The 26,505-nt window shown below is 41.4% G+C and overlaps 2 protein-coding genes across 2 annotated transcripts; one reads left to right on the plus strand and one right to left on the minus strand.

Annotated features, from left to right (window-relative positions):
• Positions 1-591: 591 nt before the first annotated feature.
• Positions 592-2,989, minus strand: LOC133779999 (uncharacterized). Its single transcript, XM_062219888.1, has 3 exons — positions 2,941-2,989; positions 1,710-1,762; positions 592-1,191 (listed from the first exon to the last, which is right to left on the minus strand). Exons 1-3 carry the CDS (start codon positions 2,987-2,989, stop codon positions 592-594), a joined length of 702 nt encoding a protein of 233 aa, XP_062075872.1.
• An 8,293-nt stretch (positions 2,990-11,282) lies between these two features.
• Positions 11,283-14,070, plus strand: LOC133834012 (uncharacterized). Its single transcript, XM_062263546.1, has 2 exons — positions 11,283-13,530; positions 13,607-14,070. Exons 1-2 carry the CDS (start codon positions 13,327-13,329, stop codon positions 13,835-13,837), a joined length of 435 nt encoding a protein of 144 aa, XP_062119530.1. The 5' UTR covers positions 11,283-13,326; the 3' UTR covers positions 13,838-14,070.
• The last annotated feature ends 12,435 nt before the right edge of the window (positions 14,071-26,505 follow it).

Below are 26,505 nucleotides of genomic sequence, written 5' to 3' on the forward strand. Positions count from 1 at the left end.
AGCAAAACCTAACCAACGGTAAAAAAGTTGGGATTCTAGATAAACCAACTGTAAACTAAGTCGAAACTGGGGCTGGAAAATTTTGAAAGCAAGTTTCGACCTCGCAAGCTCGAGGCCATACTCGAGGATGAGGAACAACAAAATATAACTAAACTACTAAGATTACATGCCAATTGAGTACTTTTCAAGTACATGGTAAAAGTAAAGTTTGACCTTGACAATAATGAAGTCGAACATGGATATTTTGAAAAAAATAAATTGTGCATGAATGCATTGAAATTCGAACCTAAATCGAATAGATATATTTGTACGAATAAACAAGTATAAAAGCAATTCCTTAATAGTGGCAAGCTCAAATCATTTCGATCCAAAAATGTAAAGAATAATATTAAGGCAAAAAGCTAAAGGAAAAATCGAGGGCATAAATATTTTCGAGCTAGAAAATTGTGTGTATAAAAATTGCTATTGTTATAAATTAATAATTAAGATAGCTCAAAATTGAGCTATAAATTGTCTTTGCCCCGAGGGCACAAAAATCATGGAATTAATTACAAAAATTATTATAGTGGGTCGCATCCCATAATCTTGGCCTCAAGACTTAGATGTTTCTCGAGTCGCAGCCCTTGCAGCCTCTGTTGCTTCCTCAGCCTCGAGCCTGGCCTCCTCCTCCTCAAGGCGAGCCTGCCTTTTGGCGATGAAATCAGCCTCCAGGTTGGCTAGGAAACTGGTGTCGAGGTCGAGATTGCTCACCCAAATCAGATACATCGCCATGTCTACGGCGCGATCTTTTTTGTTTTTGAACTCCTCCAGAAGATGAGCCTTCTCACCTTCAATAACTTTGAAGGTCATCTTCTTTTCCTCTTCCATCTTGGCATTGAGTTCTCGAATTTCCTTGATCTCAGAATTCTTCTCCATGATCTCGGAATTCTTAGCCTCGACCTCCTTCAAGGTCACCGCCAGCATCAATTTGAGGTCGGGGACCTTCTGGACCTCTTTCAAAGCAACCTCCAGCTTAGACTTGAGCTCATAAACCTTCTGAATGGTCGCATCCCTTGCTGCCACGTCTAGCTTCATTGTTTTCAACTCATCCTCAAGCCTCAGTTGGGCATCTCTAGTCTCTTGTGGAATTTCCCTGCTTGCGGGCACTTCGTTATTCAGCATAAAGTTGTGCTGAACAAAGAATACGAGTGCCTACACACAAAAATAAACACAAGTTAGCAAAGTATAGCCTAAATTAATACATAACAAGAAGGTCAAGGAAAAAGTAACTAACTAAGGAGAGAAGTTCGCCATCGTTGTCAAAAATAGTGTTTGGATCTCGGCAGGAGGTCAGAAAATCCCATTGAGGGGCCCTGAGGTGGCTAAGATTGTGACCCACGTGAGTCAAGGCATCAGAGCCTAGGTTGACTTTGTGAGATCCCACTAGACTGTCGACCACGAACTCAGGAACATGAGTTGAGATCGACAGGAAGCGCTCCCGCACAGGAGCCAGGCCTTTTCGAGCTGGGATTGTAGGGATTCCTTGAATTGGTTGGGCATCAGGAGGAGGAAAAATGGTGGGAGGCTCAAAAGCTTGGTCCAACCTTAGGGGTAGACTCAAAATCTTAATTTGAATCTAGGGGAACCGAGACTGGAGGGACTATCTCAGTCTTTTTGGGTATCTTGGAGAGGCGACCTCTTCTTTGCGAGGCTCGTTGGCGCTTACTCACCTTCGAGACCATAGGCTTATTGAGCACATTGTCTAGGTCTGAGTCCATTTCACCTGAAAAACATAAAGATCATACTTTAGTAATCAAGCAAGGGTTATTAAAAGAAATAAAGCTCAAGGATAATAGAAACCTAACTGGTACTCTCGACCGAGCTTGAGCTCGGGGACCAGGAAATTCCCCTATCTTCTAATGACACTAGAGGAGTCCCATCTTTATAAGTGGGATATAGCCCCAAAAGGTCCCTATAAACATTAGTTTCATATTGAATGGCTACCCCATTCCAGACCTCATTTAAACTATACATGGTCTGGTACTGCCCTAACCAACTATCGAACCTACGGACTCTAAGGTCCACCCTTGAACATGCTAAGATATTATTTCTAGGGTTATTGAAGACAAACATCACATCAAGCTTGTGTTTAAGCATTGAAGAAGACCACATGGAGTGGTCCAACACAACTTTACCTCCATCTGCCGAGCTCAGTGAGGCCTCATCATGGGCTTCATTGCCTGGTCGCTCTTGTAGACGGGAGGCAGTGGCATGGAATCACGGGCCTAAAGTTTTCCTCTTGGGGGGAAGTCTAGTAGTAGGGAGTGGCACATGTTACCACCTCAAGTATTTGTGATACCCCGAGTCATCCATGGACTCGCCTTCGCCTAAAAGGCCGGAAGCTCAAAGCTTGTCTTCATGAAGGAGGTAGGACAGGGACCTTCGACCGTAGGGAAGTTGAAGGATGGCTGCCTTATGTTCCATCATCGCTTCTGATGGAGTGGGGTGGTTGTATTTGGCTGCAGGCAAGAACAAGTGTGAATATTTCGAGTCTGACTATTCAATGAAAAAAAGGGATAAGTATGTTGAAATACTTACGGATGCGTTGGAAGGAGTAAAATCTGGAAGGTGCGAGACCATCCATTCAAGAGAAGGTGAGCTTGAAGTTTGGAGAATGATTTGGCATATCTTCAAATAATCATTTTTCCTTCAGATAGCTCGATAAATAATAGAAGTTCTCTCCTCCATGAGCTCGAGAAGGGTTTCTCTTAAGACAGAAGAGATATAATATCTCTTATGCCGAAGGCCCTTCCCACTTCATCCTGTGGTATAGTAACCTGAGAGCTGACAAGACCCTAAATGAGTTGGTTTAGAGCTGGAAGGGGGCGAGCTCGACATAGTCCAAGAAATTCTTAAAGTATGTCTTCAGGGGTAGCAGAGCCCCCGCCCTCATGTGCTCACGACTCCATGCAGCAAGCTTGATTTTGCTATCGGGATTGCCATCCCCCATGGTGTAGTAGCTCCTTTCGTTTGAGGTCCCTGGTCGACACATCAGGGTACCAGATAGCTTTAGGCCATGATAAGCCAGAAACTCAGATATTTGCCTGGTGGACGTGACTGAGCTCTAGTAGTGCTCAGCCTCGAAAAACTCCTCCTTCGAGGTGGGGACTGAGAGAGCCTGGGAGGTGGAAGGACGTATTGAAGAGTTTTCCATTAAGGAGAATGAAAGTACACAGGAAGTGAAGGTGATGGTGACTTTGAGCATGGGATCTAACGGAATAGGCCTGGTCTCGGGGTCTGGATCAGGATAAGCCACCACTCGGAGTCTCTTCCTCTTTTTCTCTTCGACCTCGTCTATCTAACGTCGAAAGTAGTCTCGTATATCCTATTGCTCACACCTTTCTTTGTGCTCGCGGATCATTCGTTAATTTCAAGTAAAAGGTCACTCAAGACTAGGTGTTGATGGGTGGTAAGGGATAGCGAACTCGGGCCCCCACCGATTCTCAGAGTACTGCAACATCTAACAAGGAAGAAAAAGGTGAGGGCCCAGCATACAGGAAATCTTAAGGAAACTATAATTTTGATAACTCGAGCTCGAAAGCTCGAGATAACGAGATTGCCTCAATCGAGACTGAAGCCTCGAATGGGCGAGACTAACTCAGATATCCTCCCCAAACTATTGTAAAGTTCAGGCATCGAGGGTGCACTCACATGAGAGTGGGGAGTGTTAGGAAAACTTTGTACAGGATCTTTATTTATTTTCATGTATATCTAATATTAAACAAATTAATACGAGATAGCCTAAAACATGTTTCTAAAATTGAATTCAAAGAGAAACAATGAATAGAATACTTACAGTATACGCAACGAAATTAAAGAGTCCTTCCTTCAGTTTCTCTAACTCTTGAATCATTTCTGTTGCAGAGTATTATCAAGAAATTCAACCATTTTTCTAATTTATTCACAGTCTTCCAATGTAACCTTAGAATCACCTAGGATAGTGTGGGAAATTCTCAACACATGAGATGAATACAGAGAGAAGAAGAGAAATTAATCAAGAGGCTTAGAAAAAGGACTTGTGTTTAGAGAGAATCTAAAACTATCAGAAAATCTGACTTGTGACTTATCAAACTTATGTTTTGACTTCTCTCTAAGAACTCATTTTATAGACTCGATTAGGTCATTTAATTTAATTAAAAAATCAATAAAATAATAGCCAATTTGAAGCCCTAGGTCGAAATTATCATGGGTTTTAGGCCCGTGAAATTTCTCATTTGATTATAAGCCCATTTGACTTAAAATCAAGGCCTGTATTATTTTCTATTGATTTAATTAATTAAATAATCATTTAAATCATTTGTCAAATTAATTATTTATAATTTGAACCTTGATTTAAACTTATTTATTAATTTAGATACCAATTTATCATAACTAATAAATTTTCCATAATTTCTCTTTTCTTCTCTAAATTACATAACTCCGTGAAACTATCCAAAATTGACCTGTTCAACTTTGATAATTCTAATTGATGATTAAATCAATTAATTGAGACTATCTAGATGATTTTATCCAAGGTACAATGGGGACCATGGGCCTATGAAATCAAGCTCCAATAAGTTATCATAAATCTAACAAATAAATTTACTAACTTATTAATTCCTTGTGACTCTACTATAGACTCGGAATTGCACTCTTGAATTCATATAGCACTCTATAACAAATATAGATACGCTATTAATTATCCATTGTTACAACCATAATTGCCACTCAATCCTTTATAGATGGTCTACAATGAGATAGGACTAAAATACCATTTTACCCCTTATTGTATTTTATCCTTAAAACACTTTGTTCCTTGTAAATGATATTTCAGTAAACTAATTTAATTATTGAAATGAGATCTCTATCATTTAACACCTTGAACCAAACTAAAAGGAAACCATCGTTTCACTTCTTTATCAGAAGCTATAGATGTTCATATCTATGATTAACACTCCCACTCAATTACACTACCGAGTTCCCAAGATGTAAGTATGGGCTAGTCCATAGGGTAAGCTGGTAACGAACAAGTCAAAGAACTCAAATAATACAATCAGTTAGAATACTAACCATTCAGAATTGAGATTGAATTGACCTATGGTCAACTATATAATATGACTAGAATAGATAATAACAGCATGTTTACTCATCTTATCAACTGTCAATATTGATCCAGTCTGATGTAACAAATACATCTGTTCTTATCTACTTTGCTAATGTTCTGGAAAGAACATAACACTGTAATGTGTAAGTAGATCATATTGTAGATTGGCAAGTCAGTATAAATCATGTGCACTGACTAATCTTAGGACTAACTTATTTTGAACATATAATCATATTTATATTCCACTATGATTACGTCACTATAAATAAGATTAGCTATATGCTCAGGATTTAATAGAAGTTTATATTAAACAAATAATCATGAAAATAAAACATGTGAGAAAAGTGATTGAGCATGTCAAAAATGATTTATATTCTTTTATTGATAATAAAATGAGATTACAAAGAATTTGGATTTTAATTAGGGTATAAGACCCCAATTGGGAGGTACTCACCCTAAACCAAAAATCCATATTTGTTAAGCTACACGAAACCCTCTATTGCCAGACAAAAACCAATTTTTAAATGTTTATGCTAGAAATCTTTGGTCCAAAATCGTGACTCTGACTACGTCAAAACAACTCGGGTCAAAAGTTGGCCTAATATCAACGTGAAACCCTAAAAAAAGGGCTAGTAAAAACCAGTAAAGATATTCTCACAAAGCAGAAGGAACATGTAAAAAAAATGCATGTACATGTCAAAGAAGAAAGGAATCGAGAATGTGAGCTTACACAAGGTTGATTGTGGGAATGAGGAAATTTTTGGCTGGATAAGTGGTTGCAAGAAAACTTTCACGGAACCGAATATACTCGAGATACTTTGTTTTTTCGGCTTAGAGAACATGCAAGAGCATAAATATGGCTCTAGTTCATTTTTTCTTTTGTTTTCTCTGAATATTGGAATGAATGTGATAAAGGAGCAGAGAAGTCATGTATATATATGTCCCAGTAGGATATCAAAGGACGGATAAATCTGAACCTTTGGTTTGGATTGGGATTTGATGGATGGGGTTTGGTTATAACATTGGCGGCAAAAAGGAGATATATGAAAGGACATGGGGCAGAGATAGGGAGTACTTGAGTACTTTGGCTGTGCAATCCTTGAGTGATGCGTGTCCGTACTCGAGTATGGTAGGTGGCACATTTTTCGAAAGGAGATGTTCGAAAGTTTTTTTCTCATAAGAATCAAACCAACACTTTTGAGGGGGCAAACTGTTACATCGAAATTTCAAGAATAGAAATTATGGTCTCAAAATGTAGGCTCGTAAAATGTAAGCTCAAAATAAGTAGGTAACGACAATGGAATTGTCTGGAAGGTTCGAGCCTGAGCATTGCAAGCTCGAAGAGGATGCTCTTGATAAAGTTACTGGCTAAGGATGAGGTTAACTAGAATGATGAGCTCGTGATGTAGGTCGATCTCGAATGTGTGTAAATTATATGTTCGAGGTCGGTAATCCAATTTGAATGCGGGTGCTGTTTGAAAATCCATATTACATGGGGATTTGTTGTAATCTGTTAATTAATCTAGATTATTATTGGATATTTTGTAGTTAATGCATTTATTTGTATTTTTTTCAAATTTAAATTGTAACTTCCCGAAATTACTACTACTACTACTACTACTACTACTACTATCTAGCTAAGCAATATTCCGAGACGCTACACTATTATACATTAAAAATATTTTATTTATTTTTATGATATTGTTTATTTATTTAAAATTTATATGATAATTAAAAAAATATAATAAAAATAAATACATGTGTTGAATAAACCTGTTTAGAACTTTAAAATTAAACTAACGTGCATTGCACGTTGCTTTTGCCTAGTAATATATATCATTGTCAAATTATATATAATTAATTATCACAGATATATATTATTAACGTTCATAGTCAAATATATATAAATATTCCCGAGTCACTTTATATTATTTCAAATTGGCTAGCTACGTATGTAGATTTAATAATGTAGTTAATTATTATTACATTATTAATAATAATGTAGGAGCTGTCAAAAAAATATAATGTAGTTGTTCGGCTGTCATGCATTTATAATATTACATTTAATGAATAATTTAGTTAATCGAGTTCTATAAATTAAAGAAAATGATGAACTAGTTCAAATGAGCAATTATCGGGTGGTTTTTTTTGAAATAAGAAGACTTGGATTTCTCCAGAACTTGAAAACTAATCAATTAATACACTCTTCGGATCAATTCAGGAAGTATGACCAGGTATGTTGGTACTCTTAATTCTTGAACTAGTAGCTTATATGTATTTTTAAACAATTTATAGCCTTATTAAATTAAATTTACTAATTAGTAATGGATCATAATAGATATAAATATTTCACATACATTTATTATGTGTGTATTACTAAACATGTTCATTTTAAATTTTAATGACTTTATTTACAAATCGTTATAGTACAAATGGAAAATTTTTGTGCATTAATTTTCCTTTTTCTTATAACTAGATAAAGGACTGATATATAATATTAGGCTTATTTGTATGCACGCTTCCTATATTTTGTCTTTATTAGTAAATTAGTCTCTGTTTTTTTTTAGTCACGAACCTTCAAGTTTTGATTCAAACAAGAAATTTATAATAATATAAAATTAATTTTTTAAAAAATAGATACGTCACATTAGAGCTGTAAATGCGGGTCAGACTTTCTAGCACAGCACGAAACCGGCACGAGCACGAAACGACACAAAAAAATATGGGCTTAGGCTAGGCACGACATGAATTGAAAATTGGCACGACACGACACGACATGGGCCTGAGTACGGCATGGCACGACACGATAAAAAGTCCGATATTTTAACATTAATAATGATAATAAATTTTTATTTGTCAATTATATATAAATTACAATGATAATAAAAGTCTATTATTTTTCTCAATGATTATATTTTATAATTATATTAATTTATTTTAAGATTTGTGAGTTAATTTTTTTAGCATTTATTAGTAGGTATTCAAATTCTAATAGTTATCTTTGATATAATTTTGTGTAAAGTATTGTTAAAAAGTATATAAAAATATCTAAACTATAATTTAAACAAAGAAATATATTTAATTTGATTACGTCCATTGATTGTTTAAGAGGAGGTGGAAGGTTCATTTCTCCATCTTCACATTTTTTGGCAATAATAAAATAGGCCCAAATTTGGGCCCAAATAAGGAAAGTGAACCAGCCTGACTTGGGTTCGACATGGCACAACATGGGTAGGGCCCATGGGCCGTGTTGGGCTTACTCTTTCAAATATGGGCCGGCTCGGCCCGACACGAATTGAATATGGACCTGGTCTGAATTATTCGGAAGCACGAAAATGTGGGCTGGGACGACCCACATTTACAGCTCTACGTCACATTTTATATGAGAAAATAATAAATTTACATAATAAGAAGATTTAAAAAAAAAAAAGAATTGCAGTTTCAGTAAAAATATTTGATATATACTCTACTATCATATGAATATAAATTTTATTCTCAAAACCCAAGTATTTTTCATATCTATAAAAACAACTATATATAAGAAGTTATTATTTACTAAAAATGTCAAGAATATATGAATGTACCTAGAAACATAGAAAAGTATACTAATAAACTCTATCAACTCAGTATAGATAGTAACAATATAAATCTATTAATAAATGAACGCTCTTAACGAACATCATATCTAATTATTAAACGAATGATATAATATTAGCTATAAGTTTATATCTGGTCAAAGAACATTATTATAAAGTATTAAAAGTGACATTTTCAAAAATAGAAATCAGATCGTCATAAATATTACTGACTATTAGTTGTCACCAATTTTCAAGGCTTACAATCATATCCAATTATTAAACGAGAAATATAATATTTGCTATAAGTTTATATCTGGTCAAATAATATTATTAGAAAGTATTAAAAGTAATATTTTCAAAAATAGAAATGAGATAGTCATAAATATTAGTGATTATTAGTTGTCATCAGTTTTCAAGGTTTACAATTTTACAAATACCGTAGTCAAGCCTACAATATTTGAACATATTTATTATAACATTATTAGCCTACAATAGTTGAATGGATTTTTATAACATTAATTTCAAAATTTTCAAGGCTTACAATTTTACAAATACTGCAGTGTAGTATCTTTTTACTAATATGATCTTGTAATATTATTTTCTCTTTTCCTATTTCGGATCCTAGAAATTTTATATATTCTTTTCCTAATTCCATTTTCTTTCTGCTAATAATTAAACCATATTGTTCAAAAAAATTTAAAACTTGTTGTAAATGGTACTCATGTTCCTTATATTCTTTGCTAAATACAATAATATCGTCAATATATACTAAACAATAACTTAATTCATAAATTATTTTATCAATTCTTCTATGAAATATTACTGGGGCATTTTTAAGTCCAATTGGCTTTACTAACCATTCAAATAATCCTTGTGGGCAAATAAATGTTGTCCAGGGAATACAAGCTTCTGCCATTTTTATTTGGTAGAAACCTGATTTTAAGTCAAATTGACTAAAAACTCTACAACCTTGTATTTTATTTATTAAAACATATTTATCAGGAATATTATAACAGTCATCTTCATTATTATCATTTAATCTTTTATAATTTATTACCATTCTACTTTTTCCCTAACTATTTCTCTATGGTTTTGTTGACGCGGTTCTTCGACAACAGATAATTATATAAATAAGGAGAGGGATTAGTGCTAAGTGATGAACCGTAATAGATGAATGATCTCAAGGGAAGATTATAACTCGAGCACTTTTTTTAGGTTGTTCAAAGGTTAAAAACCTTCTAGTCCACCAGCCAATATTATTGATATATCTCTAATATTCCTTACAGGGTATTTCTTTACAAATTAGGAACCAACCCTTTGCAACACCCAGGATCTCCATATTTATAAGGAGAGGACACCTAGGTGTTAGCAAAGGAGGTAATCCCGTGACCTTCTTACCCACCATGTCACTTCTGTGACATTCATGATTAATTCCTAAAACCTGACAATGAAGTGCGGTCTAATCAATAGGTAAGGGGGATAATGGGCCGCATGGCCCAAACCATTCGTGGGGTGCCTGAACACGCACGTTTATGCTGCGTGTCCGAGAATTCAGGAATGGAGTAGACATGTGATGTCTGATATATGCACGTTTACATTACGTGGTTGACTTTATAAAGGGCCGGAGGTGTCAACTCAAGCTCGTACCCCGAGCTTGATGTAGTCTCAGCTCGTGTTGCCTACACTACTGATCCGATCCCTCGGTAGAATCCACGTGGCTGACAGAATTATTCATTTTTCCAGCCCGCTAATAACCCGTGGATATTTAGGGCATACATTTACTCCCCAAGCCCCTGCTCGTGGCATATGATGTCACATGTGGCCACAGTGGGGGCTTTTAGGCTTCTTTGTGGACTCTTCATATCCCGCCCATTACGCTGGTATGGGATACGTGCAGCATTGTGGCTGGTGACGGTTCGTCTTCCGAGAACCGCATTAAATGGCCTAGCCTATCTTCGGCCGCCGTTTCGTCTTTCGAGTTGTGATCCTCGTATCCTACCTCAAGACAATCGAATGACCCTCATTCTTTTGCCTTTTATGTATATATAAGGGTGGCCACCTTCCGCATAAGCCACATTTTGTTTGAAAATTTTCCTCATCTTCTTCCTTCTCTCTTCTCAGTCACATAAACCCTTTCTTTCTTCCGATCACTGTTCCAGACGTTCTTGAGTTTCAGACACAAGGGTTCTTTCGCGACTCTGGTTCTGAAGACTCCACTAGGATTCCAACCCCGACGCCCTTTCCAGTCTTTACGCGGCAAAACTTTTGTAAGTCCTCTGCCTGCTATAAGCTTTAAATGTCTCCATTTTGCTTTGCTTAGGTAAACTTCCTTCTTAGTCGCATGCTATAGGTTGCTTTTCTTTGCTGGTAGTTTATGCGTAGGTTTTCATCCTAGGGGTATTGACCGTAGGGAATAGAGTGCTTAGGAACATGGCTCATAGGACAAAGTTCTTGGGTGGTTTTTTCTGGGTAAAAATTTTATGTCTGTTTGGGATAACAAATTTCTAGGGTGCAAAAAACTGGGTAGCTTAGGAGACACGCTTTACAGGCAGTTTTTCCTCCCCAAGACTTTCCCTCCAAGGCAAGCTTTATTCTGACCCTCCTAACACACGGATCCCGAGCAATCGGGGACCCGTTGGGAGCACAAGCGCGTGTTCATAAACCCGCGTGGTCTCACTCTCCATGGGCTGAGATTACCTCAGCCCGTGTAAAGGAAACCCTTCTTTCGCGCTAGCTTCTTTTTTATGCTTAGGTCGCCTTTTCTAAACTTTCTTCTTTGTTCATTAGGCGACCAGATGGCACCCAAGAAGAGTGCATCCAAGAAGAGTGCTGGCAGCTCGTCTTCCCAGCAAGCCAGCAAAGGTAAAGAGATGGCAACAGACTCCCCGATCCCCAACTTTGGTCCCACCATGGAGAAGGAGGTCGAGGTGGGGCCCGACGCCTTTTTTGAGGCCGAGAGGATTGTCTCAAAGGTGACCACCCAGGGGATTGGTGGACGCCCAGCCTCCCCTTGAGGGGGAGCGAAGCTGCGCGCCGCTCGACGAGGAGTACGCAGCCTGGAGCGATGAACATCTCAAGGCTGGGGCCTTTCTTCCCCTGGATCAGTATTTCACAGATTTCTTAAATTATGTGAAACTGGCCCCCTTCCAACTCCCCCCTAACTCCTATCATCTGTTAGCGGGGTTGAAGTATTTGTTCCTGAAGCAGAAATGGGAGGTCCCCACGCCGCTGGACATCATTTACTTATTTTGCCTCAAAGCCAGCCCGGAGCAACGAGGGCGAGGTGACGAGTTCTACTACCTGACCCGTTTTCCCAATTCGTCTGCGATCATCAAGCTGCCCAGCCACCCCAATGACTTCAAGGATCAATTCTTCATGTCAAAGGGGTTTCACAATTGCGAATTCCATTATTTCAACTGTCCTCGTAAGTCCCTTCTAACTTTAGCTCGCTAGCTTGCCGCTAATTAGTCTCTTTCCATTCACTGCTGACTTAAAAACTATCATGCAGCTATTTTCGTGAGGATGCCTAAGTCAATGACCCTTGGGGGTCAATACGAAACCTTGGCGGGGCTCCCCCTAAGTGAAAAAGATTACCGCCAGGTCGTGTCTGATGAGACGATGCTGGCGTGTAAGTTAATTTCCCCGGGCCAGACTCTGGCTTTGAGGAGGCCTCGGACCATCCCCGCTGCTCGTGAAATGGCGCCCATCCCCGAGGAGGAGGCCATGGATGAGGACGAGGACGAGGAGGATGAGGTGCCCCTCGTGCGCCGAAAGCAGTCTCTGGAGGTCGCCCAGGAGGTTAATGCAGAGAGGACCTAGTCCAGGGCAGCAGCCGGCCCCTCCGGCCAAGGTAACCCTTACTTATTTTGGGACTTAGACAGGGGCATCGCAGACCTAAGGCTTGCTAGGTTTAACCCCAGCCAACTCGTTCATCGCCACCAAACAGACCAAGATTGCAACATCACTCTACTCCAGTGTGTTGACCAGCTCATGTTGCATTATGACATGGGCCGCCCTAGGGGTACTGTAGTAGTAGATAATACCTTGGCCTTTAGGTCGGCCTTCTTTGAGGAGTACGGGACCAATCTTAGGTCGTGGCCCTCCCTTCTAGAGGGTGTAGTAGCTCCGGGTGTTAGGCAGTATGTAGAGGAGTCTAGTCCTGAGGCGGATCCTGATCCAAAACCTCTTCTCACCCGTGAGGTCATTATCTTATACTCTCTCAAAGAAGCTCCGGGGCCGGAGGTCGTGACAATAAATTCCTCCTCTAGCTCGGAGTGTAGGACCTTTTTCTATACATACTTTAGCTTTTTTGTTATCAAAGTATTTTTACATGCATATTAATGCTTTGATGTCTTTGTTTCAGACGAGGAGATGACGCAGCCCGGGGAAAACGATTTGCGAAATATGTTCCAGGGGGGGAACCCTTCCTCCGAGCCCTTGGTGAAGAGGCTCCAGATGGCGAAGAAAGTTGCTGGGACATCCTCCTAGTCCCCGGCCAAGGGGAAAAACCACGGTCCTCCTGCCACTGAAAAAGTGCCTCCACCCCCTCCTGCAGTAGAGAAGATGGCTCCACCTCCCCTGCGACCTCCCGTTTCTACCCAGGAATAAGAGGTGCCGACTGGGACCATGGCGGCTCCAGCTCCAACAGTGCGCATCCCGGTCAACACTCAGGCCCTGGAGAAGATCCCCGAGGCCTTTCGAGGGACGATTTACGAAACCGCGAGCTACACGGTGGATCACTATTACAACTCCACTCTGAGGGACTTGCAGGAGATCGAGACGAGGATCCCTAAGAATGTGATGGAGTCTTCAATGGGGATGACCTTCACGGTAAGTATGCCCTACCAATGGTTTTTTTTTTTCTGCTTCATTTCTAAGGCACTCACCTCACATTTTTTTTTTGCAGGTGGTTTTGGCTCTTCACCGAAGCATATCCTGGTCTAGGGCCAGGCTTGAAGAGATCAAGGGCGAGCATCATGCTACCCTGGCCGCCCTCGCGTCCGCCCAGCAACAGGAGCAGGATGAAAAAGCCGCCCGGGCGACGGCGCAGGCCGAGCTGGAGGCATGTCGATCCAAGCTGCTGGTGGCCGAGTCTACCAAGGTCGCCCTAGTCACCGCGAAGGTTGAGCTTGAATAAGCTAAGGCTGCCCTTGTGGCAGAGAAGGCGTCTTCCATCGCCTCCATGGAGACTATGCTGTTCCATTGCTGGGCCTTCAAACCGAAAGGTGACTTTTCCTTCCTGGGGACGGAGGTATGGGAGTCCTTCTTGGGGTTCAAAGCTCGCCTTCAACAAGAGGCGCCCTCCGAGACTGGGGAGACTCCTACTGCAACCGAGCAGGATGGCAAGGGGGTGACTTCATCAGAGCGGCCTGGCGGGGTTTAGGATTTTCTCCTTTCTTTTTTTTATATTTGTAACTTTATACTACGAGGTTTTTCATCCTCGAGACAATTGATTTCCTTATATTTATTTAATCTATTTATATATTTTTTGTGGTTTAACTTAGTCTCTGTTGGTGTTATAATTGACATCTTATGCTTTTTATGAAAAAAAAAACTCATGTTCAATTTTGAACCAACTTCTAAGTCTTAGGACCTGGTTGTATCCAGGACGTTAGTTTGAAAACTTAGTTCGCATCAATCCTTTATCGATATCTCGTGCTTTTTAAGAAAAGCATCGATCAATCAATTTGAACTAACTTCTAAGTTTTAGAACCTAGTTATATCCAGGATATTAATTTGAAAAAAACTTAGTTCATGTCAATCATTTATCGATACCTCGTTCTTTTTAAGAAAAACAACGATCAATCAATTTGAACTAACTTCTAAGTTTTAGAACCTGGTTATATCCAGGGTATTAATTTGAAAAAACTTAGTTCGTGTCAATCCTTTATCGATATCTCGTGCTTTTAAGAAAAACATCGATCAATCAATTTGAACTAACTTCTAATTTTTAGAACCTGGTTATATCCAGGGTATTAATTTGAAAAAACTTAGTTCGTGTCAATCCTTTATCGATATCTCGTGCTTTTAAGAAAAACATCGATCAATCAATTTGAACTAACTTCTAATTTTTAGAACCTGGTTATATCCAGGATATTAATTTGAAAACTTAGTTCGTGTCAATCCTTTATCGATATCTCGTGCCTTTTAAGAAAAACACCGATCAATCAATTTGAACTAACTTCTAAGTTTTAGAACCTAGTTATATCCAGGGTATATCCCCCCAAGTAAATAGGAAAGGGTCTTTTCATGGTTACTTGAGTTTACACCCACAACATACACAATAATGTAAGAGATAATTGTTTTTACTGAATATACAAAAGATGGCTTTTCCAATTAAGCCTTACAAAAATATTACTGATAATATTTCTTTAAGTGAATGGCATTCCAAGTTCGTGGGACTGCTTCTCCATTAAACCGAGCTAGCTGGTAGGTTCCTTCTTTCACGACCTCGGTTATTTGGTAGGGCCCTTCCCAGTTTGGTCCCAACACTCCATCCTTGGGATCTTTACAGGCTAGGAAGACTCTTCTGAGTACCAGGTTGCCAAAGTTAAAGACGTGTTTCTTGACCTTTGAGTTGAAATAACGAGTGACTTTTTGTTGATAATGCGCGAGCTGCAGCTGTGAATCTTCTCATCTTTCGTAAATCAGGTCAAGGGACGCGCAGAACAATTCGTCATTCCGGTCTTGGTCAAATGCATGGACTCTATGCGAGGCTACCTTTACTTCGATAGGAAGGACTGCCTCACTCCCGAAAGCCAGGGAGAAAGGAGTATGACCTGTCGGCGTTCGATGTGAGGTCTGGTATGCCCACAGTACCTAAGGGAGCTGTTCGGGCCAGACTCCCTTGGCTTCATCCAGTCTTTTCTAAAGGCTTTCCATTAGCGTCTTATTCATGGCCTCGACCTCCCATTGGCCTAGGGATAGGCCACGGAGGAGAAACTTTTAACGATGTCGTGCCTCTCACAAAAATCGATGAAGAGGTCACTATCGAACTGCATTCCATTATCCGACACGATCTTCTTCGGTAGCCCGAATCAGCAGATAATGCTCTTGACAATGAAGTCAAGGACTCTTTTTGAAGTGATCATTGCGAGGGGCTCTGCTTCTGCCCACTTGGTGAAGTAGTCGATAGCCACCACCGCGTAGCGAACTCCTCCCTTTTCAGTAGGGAGGGCACCAACCAAGTTAATCCCCCAGATCACGAATGGCCACAGGGACGAGATCATCTTTAGCTCGACCGGGGGAGCTCGGGTGTAATGCCCTGATTTCTCCGATGTGGTTTAATGGCGGTATTAGTAGGCCGGGAGGGCCATACTTGCTTAATTAAGCCATTAAATGATATTATCCATGTATATGTGAATTATATTATAATATGATGTTAAATGCATGCATGTGAGTCCACATTTTAATTACAGGGGTGTGATGGTAATTTGGCCCGTTGAGGGTATAATTGTATAATTGCATGCATGCCAATGATATGTGTTGAGACCACATTATAATGTGGTTTGTTCGAGCTATTCGGCATGAGACGATCCTGGATTACTAGTTAGCGGTCTAGTCATAACAGGTTTAAGTTCGAGGCTCGGGTTGAGTCTCGGGGTGATTTTAAAGATTAGAACGTTGCCGGGAGTAAAAGGGTAATGGGTTATGAATTATTGGTGTTTGGGATTATTGAGAATAACGGGAGTTGGAGAGTGTTAATTATGATTAACGAGATAGGTTGGAAAGGACAGATTTGCCCTTAGGAGCCTTTGGAAACCCTTAAAGGACCTAGGGGTATAATGGTCTTTTTACCCCTAGGATAGATATAACTAAGTTCAGTAGTAAAGTTGATGAGAAAAAAACAGAGCAAGTTTGGAGCTTACCCGTACCTTCCTTCCTCTTCATCTTCTTTGTGATTTTTGGTGATCTTGTTGAGGATTCAAGCTTGAGAAATAGACCTTGGGAGTTTGGGAGAGTGTTCCACCATTGAAGAGCATCATAACCTGAGTTTGAGGTAAGTTTTCAGCCATTAGTTTTTTGGTATACTCTGTTTTGGTGTTTAGTTTCAGCTCATGTTTTTGTGGTGGGTTGTTGGAATTGATGGAAGTTTTGGTTAGGGTTTAACTTGGGTTTTGCTAAGGGAGTGATATAGATCAAGTTTAGGGGTTGTATTGGAGGTTTGAGTGGTGTTTAAGCTTGGTTTGAAAGGTTGGTTCCAAGAGAAATCGCAAGGGAAGAAAAATAGGGATTTTGGCTGAACTGGAGGTTGGGCCGCGACATGGCCAGGGAGGGCCACGACCCTTGATGAGTACTGAAGTTGGTCGCCTCTGTTTGAGGGGTGGGCCATGGCCCTTAGTGGCTTTTTGGCCAGAAATGGCTTTCTGGCTCGGGGATGTTAGTCTTAGGCCTCGGGGTCGATCCTACTACCCGGTTTAGTAGTGTTTGATGTCTCAGAGGCTAGGTTTGGGTTTGGGAACCCTTTATTATTCATTTTATTGATGGAATCCCATAATTGGTTATAACTAGGTAATCGCTAAGGAACCAAAAGGTTATAAAGAGTCAGAAATGGCATAGCGTCATGAACGCCGAGCCAAATGAAGATTAGATCTAATCAATATCAGCGTTGAATGACTCATATGGGGTATTACCGCTGGTCCTACCCTAAGGTCGATGAACTTATAAGCTCTTGTCTGGTCTAAGACCAGTTATTCAGAGCCAGGGCATATGGCCCCGGTAACTGTTTGTCACATGGCTAGGGAACGTTGTTTAAGTGTTATGACTTAAAGTCATGAGGAGGGTTATGTTGGTGACCAGTCACCATACACCTATCATGTTCAAACCTATGAAAGGTTCACTAATCAGATAAGCCCGAGTGACCCTAACGTCACATGGCTAGAAGGGGTTGTACCCACTTTTGTGACTATTGCGATTGTCACCTATTTGTTTGGACTGATGGTCCTGAATGATTATTACGATCATTGTTGATATTATATCATGCTTTATTATGTTTTCTTGCTGGGCCTTGGCTCATGGGTGCTATGTGGTGCAGGTAAAGGGAAAGAAAAGCTCACCCAGCCTTGAGTGGAGAGCTTAGGTGGTGTTGTGTACATATGCGGCCGCTTGACCACCACGGCCAAGGCGTTCTCAGAGGAACTAGGGGGTTTACCCTATTTTTTCCGCTTAGGTCGACGGGATTGTAAATTTGAAACAGTAATGACCATTTTGTACTGAGAACAACTTGTAAAGGTTTTGATTAGCTCTGCAGAGCAGTTTGTAATGAAAGATATCCATTCCTTTTTATTAGTTTTTCCACCTTAACCTGTTAATTACACTTAGAGCACGTTTTTAACCAAATGACTCGGGTAATGGGTCAAATTTCTGGTTCACCGTAACTGTTTTGGGGTAACCAGGACGTTACATCAGGCAACTGTAGCAAATCGCTGGCACTTGTCACATTTTTTGACGTAGGAGATTGAGTCCTCTATTAGAGTGGGCCAGTAATACCCTTGCCTTAGTATCTTCAGGGCCAGGTTTTGCCCCCCAGTATGATCTTCGCAAAAACCCTCATGCACTTCCTGTAAGATGGTCTTCGCTTCGTCTGGCAGAACACACCGTAGGAGAGGTAAAGAGTGTCCACGCCGGTATAATGTCCCATCTATAACTGAATACCTTGGTGCCTGGTAAAGTACCCGCCTTGCGTCATTTCGCTCCTCGGGTAACTTTCCTGCTGTGAGATACTCGAGGTTGGGAGTCATCCAAGTCAGTCTGGCGTCAATCATCTCGATCTCCACCCCGACTTCCTCTATGCTAGGCCGTTGCAGGAACTCTACTGGAACCAGCCCCAAAGTCTCTGCCTCTCTAGAGGTAGCGAGCTTCGCGAGGGCGTCCGTGTTGGTATTCTGCTCCCGAGGTATCTGCTCGATTGAGCCACGCTCAAATGCGGACAGCTCGCCCTTTACCTTGGCCAAGTAAGCAGCCATCTTGGTTCCCTGTGCTTGGTGTTCCCCCAACACTTGGTTTACCACGAGCTGGGAATCGCTGTAACACTGGACAGAGCTGGCCTTCAGTTCCTGGGCCACCCTTAGACCAGCCAGTAGAGCTTCGTATTCAGCCTCGTTGTTGGACGCTTTGAATCTGAATCTCAACGCCAAGTGGAATCGATGTCCTTCCGGGGATATTAATATGATTCCAGCCCCGGAGCCGCTCTCGTTAGACGAGCCATCTACAAAGATCCTCCACGAGGCCTGGATTGACTCTTCTGCAGGATCTTCTCGGAATCCTATGCACTCTACCACAAAATCAGCCAAGGCCTGGCTTTTTATTGCAGATCGCGGTATGTACAGTATCTCAAATTGGCTAAGTTCAATAGCCCACTTCAACAGGCGTCCCGATGCTTCAGGTTTTTGCAAAACCTGCCTTAAAGGTTGATCTGTTATGACGTGTATTGAGTGGGACTGGAAATACGGCCTAAGCTTTCGGGAGGCCGTAATGAGACAGAAGGCCATCTTTTCCATCAACGGATACCGAGATTCAGCTCCGAGAAGTCTCTTGCTGATGTAGTAGACTGGCTTTTGAGATCAGTCTTCTTCTCGGACTAATACGGCGCTAGTTGCATCTTCCGTGACAGCTAGGTAAAGAAAAGAGGCTCTCCTGCTATTGGTTTGGATAATACGGGTGGCTCGGCTAAATGTGTTTTCAGGTCGAGGAAGGCACGTTCGCATTCCTCGGTCCACTCGAACTTTTTATTCCCTCGTAGCAAGTTGTAGAATGGCAGACACTTGTCGGTAGATTTAGAAATAAACCGGTTAAGGGCCGCCACCCTTCCTATCATACTTTGAACATCCTTTCATGACCGGGTTGAGGGCATCTCGAGTAGTGACCTGATCTTATCGGGGTTTGCTTCTATTCCTCTAGTATTGACAATGAAACCCAGGAATTTTCTTGACGCAACCCCGAAAGTACATTTTTGGGGGTTAAGCCTCATGTCGTATTCTCGCAATATCTTAAAGCATTCCTCCAGATCGGAAACATGGTTATTGGCAGTTTTTGACTTGACCAGCATGTCGTCAACATACACTTCCATGTTCTTCCCGATCTGGTTGGCAAACATCTTATTTACCAACCTCTGGTATGTAGCTCCGGCGTTCTTCAACCCGAAGGGCATGACCCTGTAACAATAAATGTTAGTTGGGGTCATGAAGATAGTGTGTTCCTGGTCTGTTGGATTCATGGCGGTCTGATTATAGCCCGAGTATGCATCCATAAAAGACATGAGCTCGTGCCCCACCGTGGCGTCTACCAATTGGTCGATCCTTGGCAAGGGGAAGCAATCTTTGGGGCAGGCTTTGTTCAGATCGGAGAAGTCGATGCAGGTCCGTCATTTCCCATTGGGCTTCGGGACCAACACAGGATTGGCGACCCAGACTGGGAACTTTGCCTCGCGGATAAAGCCGCACTTTAGGAGCCGGGCTATTTCCTCTTCTAGGGCCTCATCTCGGGTTGTACCTAAGCGCCTTTGTTTCTGGGATTTTGCAGATACGCTTTTATCCAAGTGGAGGGTGTGCATGATGATGCTCGGACTAATTCTTACCATGTCTTCATGAGACCAGGCGAACACATCTAGATTCTCCTGCAGAAACTTAATCAGCTCCGCCTTCCTTTCACTACATAGGTTTTTCCCGAGCTTTACCACCTTCGAGGGGTCTTGCGGGTCGATGTTTACCTCCTCGAGCTCTTCGATGGCCTGGAGTTCGGATTTATCCTCTCCTACTCTGGGGTCGATATCATTGTTTAAGATGATATTCTCCCCTTTGGCACTCTGATGTTTTTCAATCTCAGGACTGGGCACAAGCTCCTGAGATTCCTCATTCCCGCTCTGGACAGTCATCGTTACCTGCCTGGGTTTTAATTTTCCCTTCATAGAAATGTTGTAGCATTCCCTGGCAGCAAGCTGATCACCTCGGGCCGTGCATATCCCCGAGGAAGAGGGGAATTTTAGCGCGAGGTGGCGCATGGAGGTTATGGCTTCGAATGCTATCAATGTAGGTCGGCCCAAAATAACATTGTACGCGATGAGACAATCGATGACCACAAACTCGAGGAGTTTCGAGACTGTCTGAGGTCCCTCTCCCAGGGTGATCACCAGCTCGATCGTTCCTATGGCTGCCAACCCTTCTCCAGAGAATCTGTATAGCATCATGGAGGTGGCTTTCAGCTTGGTGATAGATAAACCCATCTTTTCCAGCGTAGACCAGAACAGCAGGTTCACCGAGCTCCCATTATCGACCAGTACTCTCCTAACCCTCCGATTAGCAAGCTGAACGGCTATGACCAGAGGGTCGTTATGAGGGAACCGGGCGTGGCTGGAATCTTCTTCAATGAATATGATTGGCTGCCTCTCCAATCGTTGTTGTTTGGGTAGATGCTGCTCAGGGACGAACTCCACTCCATTATGAGCCTTAAGTTCGTTGACGTATCTCTTTTGGGTACCTCTGCTCGTGCCAGCCAGATGAGGGCCTCCGGAGATCATGGAGATCTCTCCTCCTATCACGGGAGGAGGGACGTCCTGATCTATCCGAGACCCGGGCTGACTTATCAAAACTTCCGAAGCTGGATGGCCGGCGGGAACTCTATTCTGCGCATACTCAGCCAAGGGTCTGGCTCTGATGAGAGTCTTGATCTCATCCTTTAGGTGTCTACAATCATCAGTATTGTGGCCAATTTCGTTGTGGAATCGACAAAACTTAGAGGGGTCTCGCTTACCCTTTTGGTGCTTCAACGGTTCCGTCTTCTTCCAGGGGAGGCGAGCAGAGTTCGCTAGGAAAATGTTCTCCCTAGTGTGCGTGAGCTCAGTATAAGTCGCGTAGACCAGCTTAAATTTTTCTATGAACTTGTTCTTCTTTGGGTCGTGCTGGCTGCCTTCGCTGCTCCCTTTTCTCTTGCCTCCACCCCACTGGTTATTCTGTGCAACGGTTTAGGCCCTTTTTACAACGTCTGTTCCCACTCCAGCGAGCTGATCAGGGGCTTGGCTGGTTCCCGCGGCCGACTCTCGTGCCTCCTCCAGGTTTATCCACCCCTGGGCCATATTTAAGAATTCATTCACGGTGCTGACACCTTTTCTCTATATCTCTTCCCAGAGCTCGCCTCCGACGAGGATCCCAATCCTTAAGGCCATGAGCTTCGAGCTGTCGTCTGCGTCCCTGGCTCGAGCAGCGACGTTCGCAAATCTGCTCAGGTAACCTTTCAGAGGCTCGTTAGGCTGCTATCTTACGTTTGTTAGGGTGTCGACTTTGATGCAGGCAGCCTGAGACGTTTGGAAGGCCCTTTTGAAGTCGATGGAAAAGGTTTTCCACGAGCTGATGGACTATTTTTTGCTTTTCTTGAACCATTGTCTGGCCGGCCCAGTCAAGGTGGAAGGAAAAATTAAACATCTCAGCTCGGGACTGATGTTGTGGGCCATCATCAGGGTGTTGAACATACCCAGATGATCTGACGGGTCCCCATCCCCATTGAACTTGGACAAGTGAGGCATACGGAAACCATGTGGATACGTCGTAGCTGCTATGCTGGGGGCGAAGAGCTCGATTTCGTCTCCTGAGTCGTACTCATCTTTTTCTTTTTCTGACAAGAGCTTCTTCATCATCTCTTCCATCTGAGCTAGACGCTCAAGGGTTTGGCCCTGACTTCATTGGTTGTTCCTAGGCTGTTCAACAGCTCCGGTTCCATGGTATGTGTTAGGCAGGTTATTGTCCCTCCTATCTTGAGATAGGTTATATGGACCGTTCCCGCTGTCACATACTTCAGACAGGCCTTCCCCTTGGCGAGCACGACTGCCATTTCCAACTGGGTCTCCTCTTTGAGAGTTTAGGCGATCTCGGAGGTCGCCCCTCGGGGCGGCCCAAGGGCTCTGCGCCGAGCTCAAGCAATGGCGCAGGTCTTCGCCAGAGATGTCACTTCGATGACTCCCAGTCCAGTAACTTCCATTCGAAAAGCTCGGAGCCCGCCGCTGGGGGTGAGGATCCGAGACTTCTTTGGGTGCCCGGCTACGATGGGAAGGTCCGGCAGAAGGAGGATTTCTCCTGCTGCTCCCGTGAGCCAGAATGTCTCGAACTGGCTGGGGAGGAGATGGGTATCTTATTGGTGAAGGAGGATGCCTGACCGGGGATGCAATCCTAGTCCCATCAGGGGGGATTAAGCTAGGTCGCGGCCACTCCGCTCTACCATCCTTCGCGTCCTGTTCTCGGTGGTCTGAGCGGGGCGCAGGACGACTGGTCGGGGCAGGCTGTCGTTGCGAGCCCTCCCTGGATCTCCTTCATGAGCTTCCTCGAGCCGTCCTGGGTGCACTCGAGGGTGGAAGTGAGCTAGGAGTTGAGGTCCAGACCGATCGGCTGAATTGCTGCTCGTCCCTAGGAAGTTCCTCAAATGTGGTTTCCCGGTGGTGCGACGTAGGAGTAGAATTTGATGTTGAAGGTTTGACCGTCCGAATAGGCCTGGACTAGTTACCCCGGCGGGACTTATGAGCCTCACCATGTCTCTTTCTGACGTTAGCGTCAGTTGAAAGAGGGGTTAATCGGGCCAAAACCTCTTGAATCTGCTGGTTTGCTTTTGCCAGTTGACTCCTCAACTGTGCATTCTCCATTTCTACCGCTGTGTAGAAATCCGGGTTCGGATTGGGCAGCCGGGGAGCCAAACTTCCAGTGTCATCTTGGCCCATTGGCTGCTTGCCCAATCGTTGCTGAACCTCAGGGTTCTGTTCATCGGACATGGAGGCATGGTGGACCTCTTGGCCATCACGTTGGTCCGCCTCGTTACCATGTCTTGAGCGAGTAACTACCATGGTTGGGTATTTGCGATAGCACCAATCTAAAAGCTCTCAATGAAAGCACCAAACTGTTGACGCGATTCTTCGACAACAGATAATTATATAAATAAGGAGAGGGATTAGTGCTAAGTGATGAACCGTAATAAATGAATGATCTCAAGGGAAGATTATAACTCGAGTACTTTTTTTAGGTGGTTCAAAGGTTAAAATCCTTCTAGTCCACCAGCCAATATTATTGATATATCTCTGATATTCTTTATAGGGTATTTCTTTACAAATTAGGAACCAACCCTTTGCAACATCCAGGGTCTCCATATTTATAGGGAGAGGACACCTGGGTGTTGGCAAAGGAGGTCATCCCGTGGACTTCTTACCCATCATGTCACTTCTGTGACATTCATGATTAATTCCTAAAACCTGACAATGAAGTGTGGTCTAATCAATAGGTAAGGGGGATAATGGGCCGCATGGCCCAAACCAGTCGTGCGGTGCCTGAACACGCATGTTTATGCTGCGTGTCCGAGAATTCAGGAATGGAGTAGACACGTGATGTCTGATATATGCACATTTACATTGCGTGGTTGACTTTATAAAGGGTCGGAGGTGTCAACTCAAGCTCGTACCCCGAGCTTGATGTAGTCTCAGCTCGTGGTGCCTACACTGCTGATCCGATCCCTCGGTAGTCTCACTAAACCTTTGGCTATCTCGAGCTAAAGAGGTAGAGACTTGTAACAGCAGCTCCGGGTAGGTGGCTTCCACGTGGCTGACAGAATTATGCCATTTTCCAGCCCGCTAATAACCCGTGGATATTTAGGGCGTACAGGTTTCTTACTAGAAAAACATAACTCCTATGTGGCGAGTCACTATGTCTAATAAATTTATTTTTTTTAATAATTCGTCAATATGATCCTTAAAATCTTCTATGTCTATAGGATTAAATTTTAGTGCTTGACTAGTTATTTCATAATTTGGATTTTTTTTTAATAATTTACACATTGGAATATCATTTTGTTTTACTTTTTCATACTATCTCCGATATTTCCTTGTTTTTGTAGTTTATATATTAAATGTTCTATATCGTTACTAAATATTAAGTCGTATAATTCTTTTCGTGTTATTATTTCTCTATCTATTTTTATTTCTTTTATTAGATCTACTAATTCATTTTCTTCTATTAAATTTTTACATGATCTTAATATATAACAGTTACAATGGGTATTTTCTAAATTACTAGGATAGCCACCACGCTTCTGCAACAACTCTGATTGAATTGATATAATTCTAGCCATTTTATAAATATTAACATAGTCTTTAGTAATGTTAATGCATCCGTTTTGTTTTAATAGAAAATCTAATTCTATAATAATATCTATATTATTCATTTTTAAGCCTCTGAGCCATACTTGGCCTGATTGATATTCGTTATTATTGTACTATCCATTACTATGAAACTACATCATGTGTCAATAAAATAGATTATTTCTATTTTTATATCTTTATGGATGAATAATCCTTTTATTCTTCTAATAGTGCTACTCTATTTTCAAGTTTTCTAATTCTTTCTTCTATTATTAAATTTCTATTAATTTTACTAAGTTGACTGACTTCTCCTATATTAGTTTAATATAAATTATTAATACATTTAATGAACATTTCTTCAAAACAGTTACAACATTTTGCTATTTAACTATAGCTGAGATAGAATTTACAATTACTACAGGCCCTTCCAAAGCTTCCCTTATGTAACAACCTAAATATTGACTATAATTGTAGAAAATAAAGATGCTGAAAAATTAACGTAATAAATTGTAAAAAAAATGCTGCCTTCTTTATTGATAATTTAAAATAAATATAACCCGGGTTTAGGAAAAATAAATAATAGTCTTTACAATAAAATAAAATTAAAATTACTCAACATTAAATCATAAAGTTCATGATTTCCCAAGAAAATAACACGCAGCTATACGACCCCCACATATTCACACCAGTCTTGCTATTGGGAATCCGCTCACCACCGGTCATCTAAGGTTAACTTATTCTGCAAAAAAAAAAAGAATTAGCTTCTATGCCCAGTAAGGAAAATACACAGCAATTCATACAGAAATCAATCATAAACTCACAACAAATAATTTCACATGCAATACTATATTCATAACAGATACCAAGGTCATAATCTATCCTATATCACTGTGATACTAAAAATCACACATAGATCTAGATCACATATTATATCCTATATTCATAAACACATCATAAATAACAAATCATATAATCACATATACTCATAACAATCATGCCATCAGTTCATACAAGTGTTCATAACAACGTTAATTTATACTAATCATACAAGATCAAAATATATCCTAAGTCATAGACCATAGTCATAGGTTATAATAACAAGACAGGTATAAGAAAAAGATAAGTGCTTATACAGAGGTGGCAATTAAGCCCCGGACATAGGTCCGTCATACAATTTTGGCAACCGAGCCTACCGGACATCACTTAGGTCTGTCATACATTTCTGAACACCTTAGGTCCAGCCACACTTATCTTCTTTTTTTATACCGAAAATGCTAGGTCATACAAAACATAAAATAGGTCATAAACTAAACTACCTAATTTTCCTTACCTTGAGTGTGGTGCACAGAAACTATACTTGACTCCATTATATGCTAACCCTGCTTAAAACTCTATTTCATAAACATAATTCCATTATTAAAACATAAACTAATAAATCGAAAACTCAAACACAATCAAAACTTAACTTATACCTCAACCTTGATCTTGAAGAAAATCCTAGATCCTTAAGTGCTTGCTTGTAGGGTTTTGACAATAAAAAAGATAACCTTGGTCGTGTGGCCACTTTGGGTACTAGGGTTTCAAAGATAAGAAGAGATGATGGTGATGATGATTTTGGACATAGGGTTTGTGTTTTGATGGCGGTGCACGACAACAATAGGGAGAGAGAGTGTGTGTGTGAGGGTCTAAAGAAGAGCAAG

This window comes from Humulus lupulus, chromosome 5, assembly GCF_963169125.1.
Source record: "Humulus lupulus chromosome 5, drHumLupu1.1, whole genome shotgun sequence".
In the NCBI taxonomy this organism is placed as follows: Eukaryota; Viridiplantae; Streptophyta; class Magnoliopsida; order Rosales; family Cannabaceae; genus Humulus; species Humulus lupulus.